Here is a 13,548-nt window from a genome sequence, read left to right on the forward strand (position 1 = left end):
AAACCATGATCAACTGGCGACGTCCATGGAAGAGGTTCTCCATAGTCTGCAGCATCTCGAACACCCCTGAGAAACGTTGCAGTCCAGAATCGGAGGATACTCTAGAGTCTACCCAACGAATCGGAGTCTATCCAACGAGCCAGTGCAACGGCCCATTCAGCAAATCGCTCAGGTCAGCGATGCCCGACTATCCCACCCGGATAAATACGACGGTACACCATTCAAATGCCGTGCCTTCCTCCTTCAGTGCTCCCTCTATTTTTCACACCAGTTGTGAGCCCCCACCACCAAGAGGTCTAAGGTTGCCAGGGTTATTTCTCTAATGACCGGGTGGGCATTGGAATGGGCTACAGCCTTCTGGGAGAGAGGAGAGGAGAAGCTAGATTCTTATGAGGGGTTCATGGCTCTGTTTAAATGCATTTTTGATCATCCTACAGAGGGCAGAAAGGGAGGTGAGCGTCTTATTCTGTAACGTGTGCGCTGGGAGTCGGGAAGCAAGGAAGTGAATCATTTAATCAATAAACGAAACATAATACAAAACAAGAAACACAAACAATGCACAGACATGAAACAGAAACTTCAGGACTTCAGGTGAGTGTCATTAGGCGCTGATGCTCGTGACAGGTGCACACAATAAACAGCAGCTTGGTGACCTAGAGGCCGGAGAGGGAGCACACGTGACAGTATCCCCTCCCCGAAGTGCGGCTTCTGCCACAGGACTCCGACCAAAATGATGGTCCCGGGGAGCGGACCAGTCACCTCTGCTGAGCCACGGGAACCTGTCGATCCGGCTCAGGTGCGAGAGCATGGCAACTTAGAGTGCCGGAGAGAGGAATACGTGACAGTTCACTGTCAGGATCGGCAGGGTGAGTGGGCACGATTCCTTCCCTGGGAAGTGTACGCCCAGAACTCCCTAAGTCACTCCTCCACTGGGTTGACCCCATTCCAGTGTGTTTTGGGTTTCCAGCCGGCCCTGGCCCCGTGGACCCCGGGCCAGACCGCGGCTCCTGCGTTAGATGAGTGGTTCCAGCGAACGGAGGACGTGTGGAGCGACGCACACGTGAGACTCCAGCGCGCCGTCCATCATCAGAAGGAACAGGCAGACCGCCACTGCAGTGAGACCCCTGTGTTCCATCCTGGGGACCGCGTCTGGCTTAATGAGGTGACATACAGGTTACAACTACGCAGTCACTATTGCATCTCACTCCCTTTTCATGTTTCCCTTCTCATGCCGGTGGTTCCTGGTCCCCTTGCTGAGTCTGTCCCCCATGACACACTCCCACCGACCCTGGACATTGAGGAGGGTCCGGCGTACGCTGTCAGATCTCTACTGGACTCCCGACATTGTGGGGGTCTGCTCCAGTATCTGGTGGACTGGGAGGGGTATGGCCCAGAGGAGCAGTGTTGGGTTCTGGTGGAGGACATTCTGGACCCCAACATCATCAGTGATGTTCACCTTCGCAGCCCGGACCGACCTGCTCCTCGCTCTCGGGGTCGTCCCTCTGGTTGGCGTTGTCCTGTGGCTGGAGCCGCTCGTCAGAGGGGGGGGTACTGTCACATCTTCTCCTGCTCCTCCCCTCTAGCGTATGACATTGCCAAAATACTAACTACCGGTCCTGGGATTCATCATTACGCACACCTGTTAATCAATATGTTTCACACCTGGACTTCATTCCCTTCAATATTGCCTCCCCTTTATATGCCACTCACTTACAGTATGTCTTCTCACCAGTTGGTATTGTTCTTGTGTACCGGCGTGTAGCCTTATGGTATTGACTTGTTACTGGTTTTGTTGTTTTATTAAATATTTCACCTGCACCTGCTTCCCGACTCACAGCTCCGTTATTACATTGGGATAACTTACAGGAACTCAAGTCCTTTTGTTCCACCGACCTAGAATACCTCACAATCAAATGCCAATGGTATTATGTCCCAAGAGAATTCTCTTTGGTTAGAGTCACAGCCTTATATATTCCCCCTCAAGCCGATACCACGACGGCCCTCAAGGAACTACACTGGACTTTGTGAAAACTGGAAACCACATATCCCGAGGATGCATTTATTGTAGCTGGGAACTTTAACAAACCAAATTTGAGGAAAACGCTACCGAAGTTCCATCAACACATTGCCTGTAGTACTCGCGCTTGAAAAACTCTCAACCATTGTTACTCTCCCTTCTGGGATGGTTACAAGGCCCTCCCTCACCCTCCTTTCGGCAAATCAGATCACAACTCCATTCTGCTCCAAGCAGGAAATACCCGTGCTAAGGTCTATTCAACTCTGTTCTGACGCATTGGAATCCCATGCTTCAAGATTGTTTTGATCATGTGGACTGGGATATATTCTGGGTTGCCTTTGAGAATTTCATTGACGTATACACTGACACAGTGACTGCGTTCATCAGAAATTGTATAGGGGATGTATAGGCGCTTTGAGGATAACATAGCGCCACTGACACGGCCCGCTCCCAAAGACTGTGGGCTCGCTTTCTTCATGGCCGATTTGACTAAGACATTTAAGTGTGTTAACCCTCACAAGGCTGCCTGCCCAGATGGCATCCCCAGCTGTATTTTCAGACCATGTGCAGACCAGCTGGCTGGAGTGTTTATGGGCATATTCAATCTCTCCCTATTTCAGTCTGCTGTCCCCACATGCTTCAAGATGTCCATCATTGTTCCTGTACCCAAAAAAGCAAAAGTAACTGAACTAAATAACTATCGACACCATAGCACTCACTTCTGTCATCATGAAGTGCTTTCACAGACTTGTTAAGGATTATGTCACTTCCACTTTACCTGACACCCTAGACCCACTTAAATTTTCATACCATCCCAATAGATCCACAGACGATGCAATTGACATCACACTGCACACTGCCTTATCCCATCTGGACAATACCTATGTAAGAATGCTGTTCATTTTCTACAACTCTGCGTGGTCACGCATGCCTCCAATTCAATCATGAAGTTTCTAGATGTCACAACAGTAGTAGGCCTGATTACCAACAATGACGAGACAGCCTACAGGGAGGAGGTGAGGGCCCTGGCGGAGTGGTGCCAGAAAAATAACCTCAACGTCAATAAAACAAAGGAGCTGATCGCGGACTTCAGGAGACAGCAGAGGGAGCACCCCCACGTCCACATCAAAGGGACCACAGTGGAGAAGGTGAAATGCTTCATACATATCACTGATAATCTGAAATGGTCCACCCACACAGACAGTGTGGTGAAGGGGGACGCTCACAAACCTTTACAGATGCACCATTGAAAGCATCCTGTCAGTCTGTATCACAGTCTGGTACGGATACTGCACCACCACAACCGCAGAGCTCTCCAGATGGTGGAGCAGTCTGCCTAATTCATCCCCTGGGATACACTGCCTGCCCTCCAGGACACACTTGATGCCACAGGAAGGCCAAAAAGATCATCAAGGACATCAACCAGCTGAGCCACGGTCTGTTCACCCAGCTATAATCCAGATGTTTACGTCAGTACAGGTGCATCAAAGCTGGGACCGAAAGACTGAAAATAGCTTCTATCTTAAGGCAATCAGACTGTTAAATAGCCATCACTAGCCAGCCTCCACCCAGTACCCTGCCCTGAATTTAGTCATTGTCACTAGCTGGCTGCCACCCGGTTACTCAACAAGGTAATTTAGAGGGTGCTGCCCTATGTACATAGATATGGAATCACTGGTCACTTTAATAATGGAACACTGGTCACTTTAATAATGTTTACATACTGTTTTACACATTTCATATGTATATGCTGTACTCTACTGTATTCTAGTTTATCTCACTCCTACATTGCCCATTCTAATATTTAGTATTTATTCATTCCATTATTTAACTTTTAGACTTGTGTTTATTGTTATGAATTGTTACAGTTGAAGTTGGAAGTTTACATACACCTTCGTTTTTCACAATTCCTGACATTTAATCCTAGTAAGAATTCTCTGGCATAGGTCAGTTATCACCACTTCATTTTAAGAATGTGAAATTTCAGAATAATATTACAGAGAAGGATATATTTAAACTTTTATTTATTTTATCACATTCCCAGTGGGTCAGAAGTTTACATACACTCAATTAGTATTTGGTAGCATTGCCTTTAAATTATTTAACTTGGGTCAAATGTTTCGGGTAGCCTTCCACACGCTTCCCACAATAAGTTGGGTGAATTTTGGCCCATTCCTACTGACAGAGCTGGTGTAACTGAGTCAGGTTTGTAGGCCTCCTTACTCGCACACGCTTTTTCAGTTCTGCCCACACATTTTCTATGGGATTGAGGTCAGGGCTTTGTGATGGCAACTCCAATACCTTGACTTTGGAAGTATGCTTGGGGTCATTGTCCATTTGGAAGACCCATTTGCAATCAAACTTCCTGACTGATGTCTTGAGATGTTGCTTCAATATATCCACATAATTTTCCTACCTCATGATGCCATCTATTTTGTGAAGTGCACCAGTCCCTCCCACAGCAAAGCACCCCCACAACATGATGCGGCCACCCCGTGATTCACGGTTGGGATGGTGTTCTTCGGCTTGCAAGCCTCCCCCTTTTTCCTCCAAACATAACGATGGTCATTATAGCCAAACAGTTCTATTTTTGTTTCATCAGATCAGAGGACATTTCTCCAAAAAGTACGATCTTTGTCCCCATGTCCCCACACACGCACACACACACACACACACACACAGACAGACAGACAGACAGACAGACAGACAGACAGACAGACAGACAGACAGACAGACAGACAGACAGACAGACAGACAGACAGACAGACAGACAGACAGACAGACAGACAGACAGACAGACACCACTTACCAGACCAGACACATGCACACCACTTACCAGACTTAATATTATGCTAAATATTTCACTATTTAAACATTTGCCAAACAACTTCCCCAAAACAAGTGTACATTTCGGACTATGAATTGTGCCTTCATGTATTATACTGATGCTGATGCTAAAATGTTTATTATATTCCACTGAGTCATTTACTTTATGTTCATAGTCTTATATTTGATCATTTCTTATTGTTGCTTGTCGAGAAGGAACCTGCAAGTATGCATTTCATTGGACTGTGTATACCATGTGTATCCTGTACACATGACTAATAAAACTTGAATCTTGAGAAAGGTTTGGGAGCTCATGGAAGCTCTGCTACAGGTTTATCATGGAAGCTCTGCTACAGGTTTATCATGGAAGCTCTGCTACAGGTTTATCATGGATGCTCTGCTACAGGTTTATAATGGATGCTATGCTACAGGTTTATCATGGATGCTATGCTACAGGTTTATAATGGATGCTCTGCTACAGGTTTATCATGGATGCTCTGCTACAGGTTTATCATGGATGCTCTGCTACAGGATTATAATGGATGCTCTGCTACAGGTTTATCATGGATGCTCTGCTACAGGTTTATCATGGATGCTCTGCTACAGGATTATAATGGATGCTCTGCTACAGGTTTATCATGGATGCTCTGCTACAGGATTATCATGGAAGCTCTGCTACAGGTTTATCATGGATGCTCTGCTACAGGTTTATCATGGATGCTCTGCTACAGGTTTATCATGGATGCTCTGCTACAGGTTTATAATGGATGCTCTGCTACAGGTTTATCATGGATGCTCTGCTACAGGTTTATAATGGATGCTCTGCTACAGGTTTATCATGGATGCTCTGCTACAGGTTTATCATGGATGCTCTGCTACAGGTTTATCATGGATGCTCTGCTACAGGTTTATAATGGATGCTCTGCTACAGGTTTATCATGGATGCTCTGCTACAGGTTTATAATGGATGCTCTGCTACAGGTTTATCATGGATGCTCTGCTACAGGTTTATCATGGATGCTCTGCTACAGGTTTATCATGGATGCTCTGCTACAGGTTTATCATGGATGCTCTGCTACAGGTTTATCATGGATGCTCTGCTACAGGTTTATCATGGATGCTCTGCTACAGGTTTATAATGGATGCTCTGCTACAGGTTTATAATGGATGCTATGCTACAGGTTTATCATGGATGCTCTGCTACAGGTTTATAATGGATGCTCTGCTACAGGTTTATCATGGATGCTCTGCTACAGGTTTATCATGGATGCTCTGCTACAGGTTTATAATGGATGCTCTGCTACAGGTTTATCATGGATGCTCTGCTACAGGTTTATCATGGATGCTCTGCTACAGGTTTATCATGGATGCTCTGCTACAGGTTTATCATGGATGCTCTGCTACAGGTTTATCATGGATGCTCTGCTACAGGTTTATCATGGATGCTCTGCTACAGGTTTATCAAGGAAGCCCTGTCACAGGTTTATAATGGAAGCCCTGTTACAGGTTTATCAAGGAAGCCCTGTTACAGGTTTATCATGGATGCTCTGCTACAGGTTTATCATGGATGCTCTGCTACAGGTTTATCATGGAAGCTCTGCTACAGGTTTATCATGGAAGCTCTGCTACAGGTTTATCATGGAAGCTCTGCTACAGGTTTATCATGGATGCTCTGCTACAGGTTTATCATGGATGCTCTGCTACAGGTTTATCAAGGAAGCCCTGTCACAGGTTTATAATGGAAGCCCTGTTACAGGTTTATCAAGGAAGCCCTGTTACAGGTTTATGCTCTGCTACAGGTTTATCATGGATGCTCTGCTACAGGTTTATCATGGATGCTCTGCTACAGGTTTATCATGGAAGCTCTGCTACAGGTTTATCATGGAAGCTCTGCTACAGGTTTATCATGGAAGCTCTGCTACAGGTTTATCATGGAAGCTCTGCTACAGGTTTATCATGGATGCTCTGCTACAGGTTTATCATGGATGCTCTGCTACAGGTTTATAATGGATGCTATGCTACAGGTTTATCATGGATGCTCTGCTACAGGTTTATCATGGATGCTCTGCTACAGGATTATCATGGATGCTATGCTACAGGTTTATCATGGATGCTCTGCTACAGGTTTATCATGGATGCTCTGCTACAGGATTATCATGGATGCTCTGCTACAGGTTTATAATGGATGCTATGCTACAGGTTTATCATGGATGCTCTGCAGGTTTATAATGGATGCTATGCTACAGGTTTATCATGGAAGCTCTGCTACAGGTTTATCATGGATGCTCTGCTACAGGTTTATAATGGATGCTATGCTACAGGTTTATCATGGATGCTCTGCTACAGGTTTATAATGGATGCTCTGCTACAGGTTTATCATGGATGCTCTGCTACAGGTTTATCATGGATGCTCTGCTACAGGTTTATAATGGATGCTCTGCTACAGGTTTATCATGGATGCTCTGCTACAGGATTATCATGGATGCCCTGTTACAGGTTTATCATGGATGCTCTGCTACAGGTTTATCATGGATGCTCTGCTACAGGATTATCATGGATGCTCTGCTACAGGTTTATCATGGATGCTCTGCTACAGGTTTATCATGGATGCTCTGCTACAGGATTATCATGGATGCTCTGCTACAGGTTTATCATGGATGCTCTGCTACAGGTTTATCAAGGAAGCCCTGTCACAGGTTTATAATGGAAGCCCTGTTACAGGTTTATCAAGGAAGCCCTGTTACAGGTTTATCAAGGAAGCCCTGTTACAGGTTTATAAAGGAAGCCCTGTTACAGGTTTATCAAGGAAGCCCTGTTACAGGTTTATCATGGAAGCCCTGTTACAGGTTTATCATGGAAGCCCTGTTACAGGTTTATCATGGAAGCCCTGTTTCAGGTTTATCATGGAAGCCCTGTTACAGGTTTTGACTGAGAAGGACCCTTTTTTTGATCATCACTGTTTGCAATCATGAAAATTCCTGTCTCTCTGCCTCCCCATTTCTTCACCTCTCCATTTCCCTCTGTCTCTCTTCCTCCCCATTTCTTCACCTCTCAATTGCCCTCTGTCTCTCTTCCTCCCCATTTCTCCACCTCTCCATTGCCCTCTGTCTCTCTTCCTCCCCATTTCTTCACCTCTCCATTGCCCTCTGTCTCTCTTCCTCCCCATTTCTTCACCTCTCCATTGCCCTCTGTCTCTCTTCCTCCCCATTTCTTCACCTCTCCATTGCCCTCTGTCTCTCTTCCTCCCCATTTCTTCACCTCTCCATTGCACTCTCTCTTTTCCTCCCCATTTCTTCATCTCACATTTGCTCTCTGTCTCTCTTCCTCTCTCTCCCCACTCTTCCACCCCTCTCTCTTCTCTCCTCTCCCTCTTCCACCACTCTGTCCCACCTCTCCCCCTCTCTCGTCTACCCCACTCTTCTCTCCCTCTCCTCCTCCTCCCCCCTCTTCTTCCCTCCCTCTCCCTCTACCCCTCCCCCTCATCTCTCCAGGAGAACCACTGTAGGCGTATAAAGATTCTGGGGGACTGTTACTACTGTGTGTCAGGTCTGACCCAACCCAAGGCAGACCATGCACACTGTTGTGTAGAGATGGGCCTGGACATGATCGACACTATCACGTGAGTCTGCACTGACCACACACACACACTCACACACATGCACACACACACACAGTGAGCATACACGGACTGCACACTGTCATGCAAAATTATTTTCAGGATACGAAAATCAAATCATACACACACACACACACACACACACACACACACACACACACACACACACACACACACACACACACACACACACACACACACACACACACACACACACACACACACACACACAGAGACATAGTGTCACAGTGTTGATCCCATACTCCAGAATGAGAAGCAGAGCAGAGCATTTCTGCTGTTGTGTTGTTTTCCTGTTTTTCTGTTGAGCGGATGGATGTCAATGCTGGAGCTCATTATCACCCAGGACAAGTGGTGCCATACACTCTCTCCTCACCTCGCTCATACACACTCCTCTCTCCTCACCTCGCTCATACACACTCCTCTCTCCTCACCTCGCTCATACACACTCCTCTCTCCTCACCTCGCTCATACACACTCCTCTCTCCTCACCTCGCTCATACACACTCCTCTCTCCTCACCTCGCTCATACACACTCCTCTCTCCTCACCTCGCTCATACACACTCCTCTCTCCTCCCTTGCTCAAACACACTCCTCCCTCCTCCCTTGCTCAAACACACTCCTCCCTCCTCCCTTGCTCATACACACTCCTCTCTCCTCACCTCGCTCATACACACTCCTCTCTCCTCCCTTGCTCAAACACACTCCTCCCTCCTCCCTTGCTCATACACACACCTCTCTCCTCACCTCGCTCATACACACTCCTCTCTCCTCACCTCGCTCATACACACTCCTCTCTCCTCACCTCGCTCATACACACTCCTCTCTCCTCCCTTGCTCAAACACACTCCTCCCTCCTCCCTTGCTCATAGACACTCCCATCTCCTCCCTTGCTCAAACACACTCCTCCCTCCTCCCTTGCTCATAAATTGTCCTCTCTCCTCACCTCGCTCATACACACTCCTCTCTCCTCCCTCGCCCAAACACACTCCTCCCTCCTCCCTTGCTCAAAAATTGTCCTCTCTCCTCACCTCGCTCATTCACACTCCTCTCTCCTCCCTTGCTCATTCACTGTCCTCTCTCCTCACCTCGCTCATACACACTCCTCTCTCCTCCCTAATACATACTCCTCCCTCCTCCCTTGCTCATAAATTGTCCTCTCTCCTCACCTTGCTCATTCACACTCCTCTCTCCTCCCTCCCTCATACACACTCCTCTCTCCTCCCTTGCTCATACACACTACTCCTTTCTCTCTCTATTCCTTATGGTCCTCTCTTTCTCTCTCTATTCCATATGGTCCTCTCTTTCTCTCTATTCCTTATATTCCTCTCTTTCTCTCTCTATTCCTTATGGTCCTCTCTTTCTCTCTCTATTCCTTATAGTCTTCTCTTTCTCTCTCTTCCATATGGTCCTCTCTTTCTCTCTCAATTCCTTACGGTCCTCTCTTTTTCTCTCAATTCCTTATGGTCTTCTCTTTCTCTCGCAAGTCCTTACAGTCTTCTCTTTCTCTCTCTATTCAATATGGTCCTCTCTTTCTCTCTCTATTCCTTATGGTCCTCTCTTTCTCTCTCTATTCCTTATGGTCCTCTCTTTCTCTCTCTATTCCTTATGGTCCTCTCTTTCTCTCTCAATTCCTTATGGTCCTCTCTTTCTCTCTCTATTCCTTATGGTCCTCTCTTTCTCTCTCTATTCCTTATGGTCCTCTCTTTCTCTCTCTATTCCTTATGGTCCTCTCTTTCTCTCTATTCTATTCCTTATGGTCCTCTCTTTCTCTCTCTATTCCTTATGGTCCTCTCTTTCTCTCTCTATTCCTTATGGTCCTCTCTTTCTCTCTCTATTCCATATGGTCCTCTCTTTCTCTCTCTATTCCTTATGGTCCTCTCTTTCTCTCTCTATTCCTTATGGTCCTCTCTTTCTCTCTCAATTCCTTATGGTCCTCTCTTTCTCTCTCTATTCCATATGGTCCTCTCTTTCTCTCACTTCTTGAATTATCCACCCTCTCCACCTAGATTCCCCTTCTCTCCCTCTATATATACTCATGTGGAGGAAAGGAGAGACTGTGGTGGAAATAGTCCCACTTTATCTCCTCAAAGCCATACCACTAAGACAGGGACTGCACACATGCACGCACGTACACACAGACACACACGCACACACACACACACACACACACACACACACACACACACACCCTCCTGTATCCCAGCCACAGGAGACCCGGGTCTCACCAATGAGTTCGTACCACACCATTCTTAGTTGAATATTTATTTACTAAAAAGATAAAATGATGATAAAAGATACACATAGACAAACACATTATAGGCTATTGATTAGAACTTAGTATAACGGGACAACACACTATGGCGCGTGTTGCCCACGTAAAAAAGAAAGTACACAAGAGAAATATACATTTGGGTGAATTTGTCAGCTATGCTATTCTAACCCTAGCCTTGCCCCAAACTGCCGCTCTTATGGGTCAGAATATAATGATGTTATTACGTGGGGATGATCTCCGAGGATTCTCTGCGTAGGCCTTCAGCTGTTCGATGACGCACTACTCTGGTGAACCTCTCTGAGCGTCCTCCCGATGTCAGTGTCCTTTTTGGCTTCGGAGTCTGTTCCCTCACCCTTTGATCTTCTGAGGACAGACAGCTCTGTAGCTCAGAGCTCACAGTATAGGACTGAAACCCTTTAGATACCACGATTCGATGGGAGATGGAGGCTAGGTGGTTCGACTTGAATTCACCCGCTTAGACACGGCTACTCATCCGTAGCTTGGGTAGAAAAGGATTTCGTTGTCCTCAAACTTGCGTTGCGTTCTGTGTTCGTTGACTTTTTAGACCTTGCTGCAGCTTGGGTCACGTGGTCTCCTTGTAAATTCTATACTCACAGGTTTTATACCCTTGGGTCCGAAGTGGTCATAACCGCCTTTAGGGCACTTCTCTAGGCGTACCAAGTTAATGAGGCAAGGTCTAGATTTTATTCAAATCCAATTTTAGACAACTAACTTCACATTTCATCTTTACCAAAACATTCTCTTTGATTTGGACATTTTCCATACAACGTACAATGTATAAACATCAAACATATACTAGGTAAACTGTTGACGTTACAATGTTTTTGTAATAACGTCATCTATTAACCTTTAATAACAAAACAAAAATGACATACATTTTCATATTCCATCTATCGTCATGACCACCATTGTGGCTGACGGAAACCATTGTTCCAAAGTCCCTTTATTTAATGTTTAATGTTCTGAGGCTGGTTCTCCATAGTAACACGACAAAAGGAATTTGTCTGTGGCCTAAGTTTTACCAGAGGCGTGAGGGGTCTTAAAACCCCCACATCTTCAGACCCCTAGATCTCTCCTCCTCTGTTGGGGTTGAGCGATGTCTGTAGGGTTGTGGTCTCCTGTAACCTGACCCGGTCAGGACAGTCATGACAGAGTGCACACTCAGGGCCGTACCCATTAACAAGCATACCACTTGTTAGTTTAAGATTTGAAAGTGACATTTTTCTTTATTCTGATGATATAAAGCGGTCTACAACAATGCTTTAGGCTAGAAGCAGGCTGTACATTTCACGAGGCTTCTAACTCTTCCTAGGTCTGTGGTGGAGGCTACAGAGGTGGATCTGAACATGCGTGTGGGTCTGCACACGGGCCGTGTACTCTGTGGGGTTCTGGGACTCCGGAAGTGGCAGTATGATGTCTGGTCCAATGATGTCACTCTGGCCAATGTGATGGAGGCAGGAGGACTGCCTGGGTATGTATGACTACTGGAAACTATGTCTGAGTCCTAATTGGCTCCCTATTCCCTATATACAGTAGTGCACTATTTTTGACCAGAGCCCATGAATAGCTCATATATAGGGACTAAGGTGTCATTTGGGAAATGCCACATATTGATGACGTGGAATGTTTTGTCAAGCTCTTTTGGGGAAGAATTGTCTCGCTATTGAAAGAAAGCCTTGTATCTCCAAAACTGAAACTTCAAAAGCATTTTTACTATTTCTGAACAATCACAAAACTACAGAAGCTATTTTTAATGCATTTTATTGGTCTCAGAGTCGTGAAATGTTGAGTGTACAAAAAGGGGAGTGCTTTCAATTCGATACAATTAAAGTATTTTTTATTTTATTTTATTTAATCTTATTTTTAACTAGGCAAGTCAGTTAATAAGAATTCTTATTTGCAATGACGGCCTACACCGGCCAAACCCGGACGATGCTGGGCCAATTGTGCGCCGCCTTATGGGACTCCCAGTCACGGCTGGTTGTGATACAGCCTGGATTTGAATCAGGGTGTCTGTAGTGACGCCTAAAGCACTGAGATGCAGTGGCTTAGACTGCTGTGTCACTCAGGAGCCAAGTAAACAAGAACCAGCTAATGAGCAGAGATAGCAGTGTAGGGATCCATTTAATTCCAATCTCAGTGTGTTCAGTAGATGAACTGAAATGTAATTAATGATTAATGATCTATCTCAAACCTGGAAGAGATGAAAACAGTTTCTGATTCTCCTTTAATGAATTACATATCCATAATTACTCCCCCCACCTCTCTCTCTCCCCACTTTCCCTGTATACCCCTTCCTTCTCATGCTCTCTCTCTCTCTCTCTCTCTCTCTCTCTCTCTCTCTCTCTCTCTCTCTCTCTCTCTCTCTCTCTCTCTCTCTCTCTCTCTCTCTCTCTCTCTCTCTCTCTCTCTCTCTCTCTCAGTAAGGTCCACATAACCAGGACTACTCTAGAGTGTTTGAATGGAGACTATGAGGTGGAGCCTGGCTTTGGCCATGATCGACATACCTTCCTACAGAAACACAACATTGAGACCTTCTTCATAGTACCCTCCCACAGGCGAAAGGTACACAACCACACACACACAAACACACACACACAAACACCCACACACACACACACACACACACACACACACACACACATTCCAATAACCGTATCTACACAAACACACAACCACAACAATCTTATATTGTACCCTCCAACAGACGTAAGGTACACAGTGACTCATACTGTTGTCATCCAAAATGGCACCCTATTCCCTTTATAGTGCAC

The 13,548-nt window shown here is 45.8% G+C and overlaps 1 protein-coding gene across 1 annotated transcript in view; it reads left to right on the forward strand.

Moving 5' to 3' along the window:
* Positions 1–565: 565 nt before the first annotated feature.
* Positions 566–13,548, forward strand: part of LOC112251320 (adenylate cyclase type 1-like) — a 49,940-nt gene continuing 36,957 nt past the window's right edge. Inside the window, exons 1-5 of the mRNA XM_042322722.1 lie at positions 566–591; positions 718–1,519; positions 8,335–8,462; positions 12,087–12,245; positions 13,198–13,339. Coding sequence (XP_042178656.1) covers positions 566–591; positions 718–1,519; positions 8,335–8,462; positions 12,087–12,245; positions 13,198–13,339 — 1,257 coding nt within the window. The remainder of the gene's footprint in view (positions 592–717; positions 1,520–8,334; positions 8,463–12,086; positions 12,246–13,197; positions 13,340–13,548) is intronic.

Source organism: Oncorhynchus tshawytscha, linkage group LG05 (assembly GCF_018296145.1).
Source record: "Oncorhynchus tshawytscha isolate Ot180627B linkage group LG05, Otsh_v2.0, whole genome shotgun sequence".
Taxonomy (NCBI): Eukaryota; Metazoa; Chordata; class Actinopteri; order Salmoniformes; family Salmonidae; genus Oncorhynchus; species Oncorhynchus tshawytscha.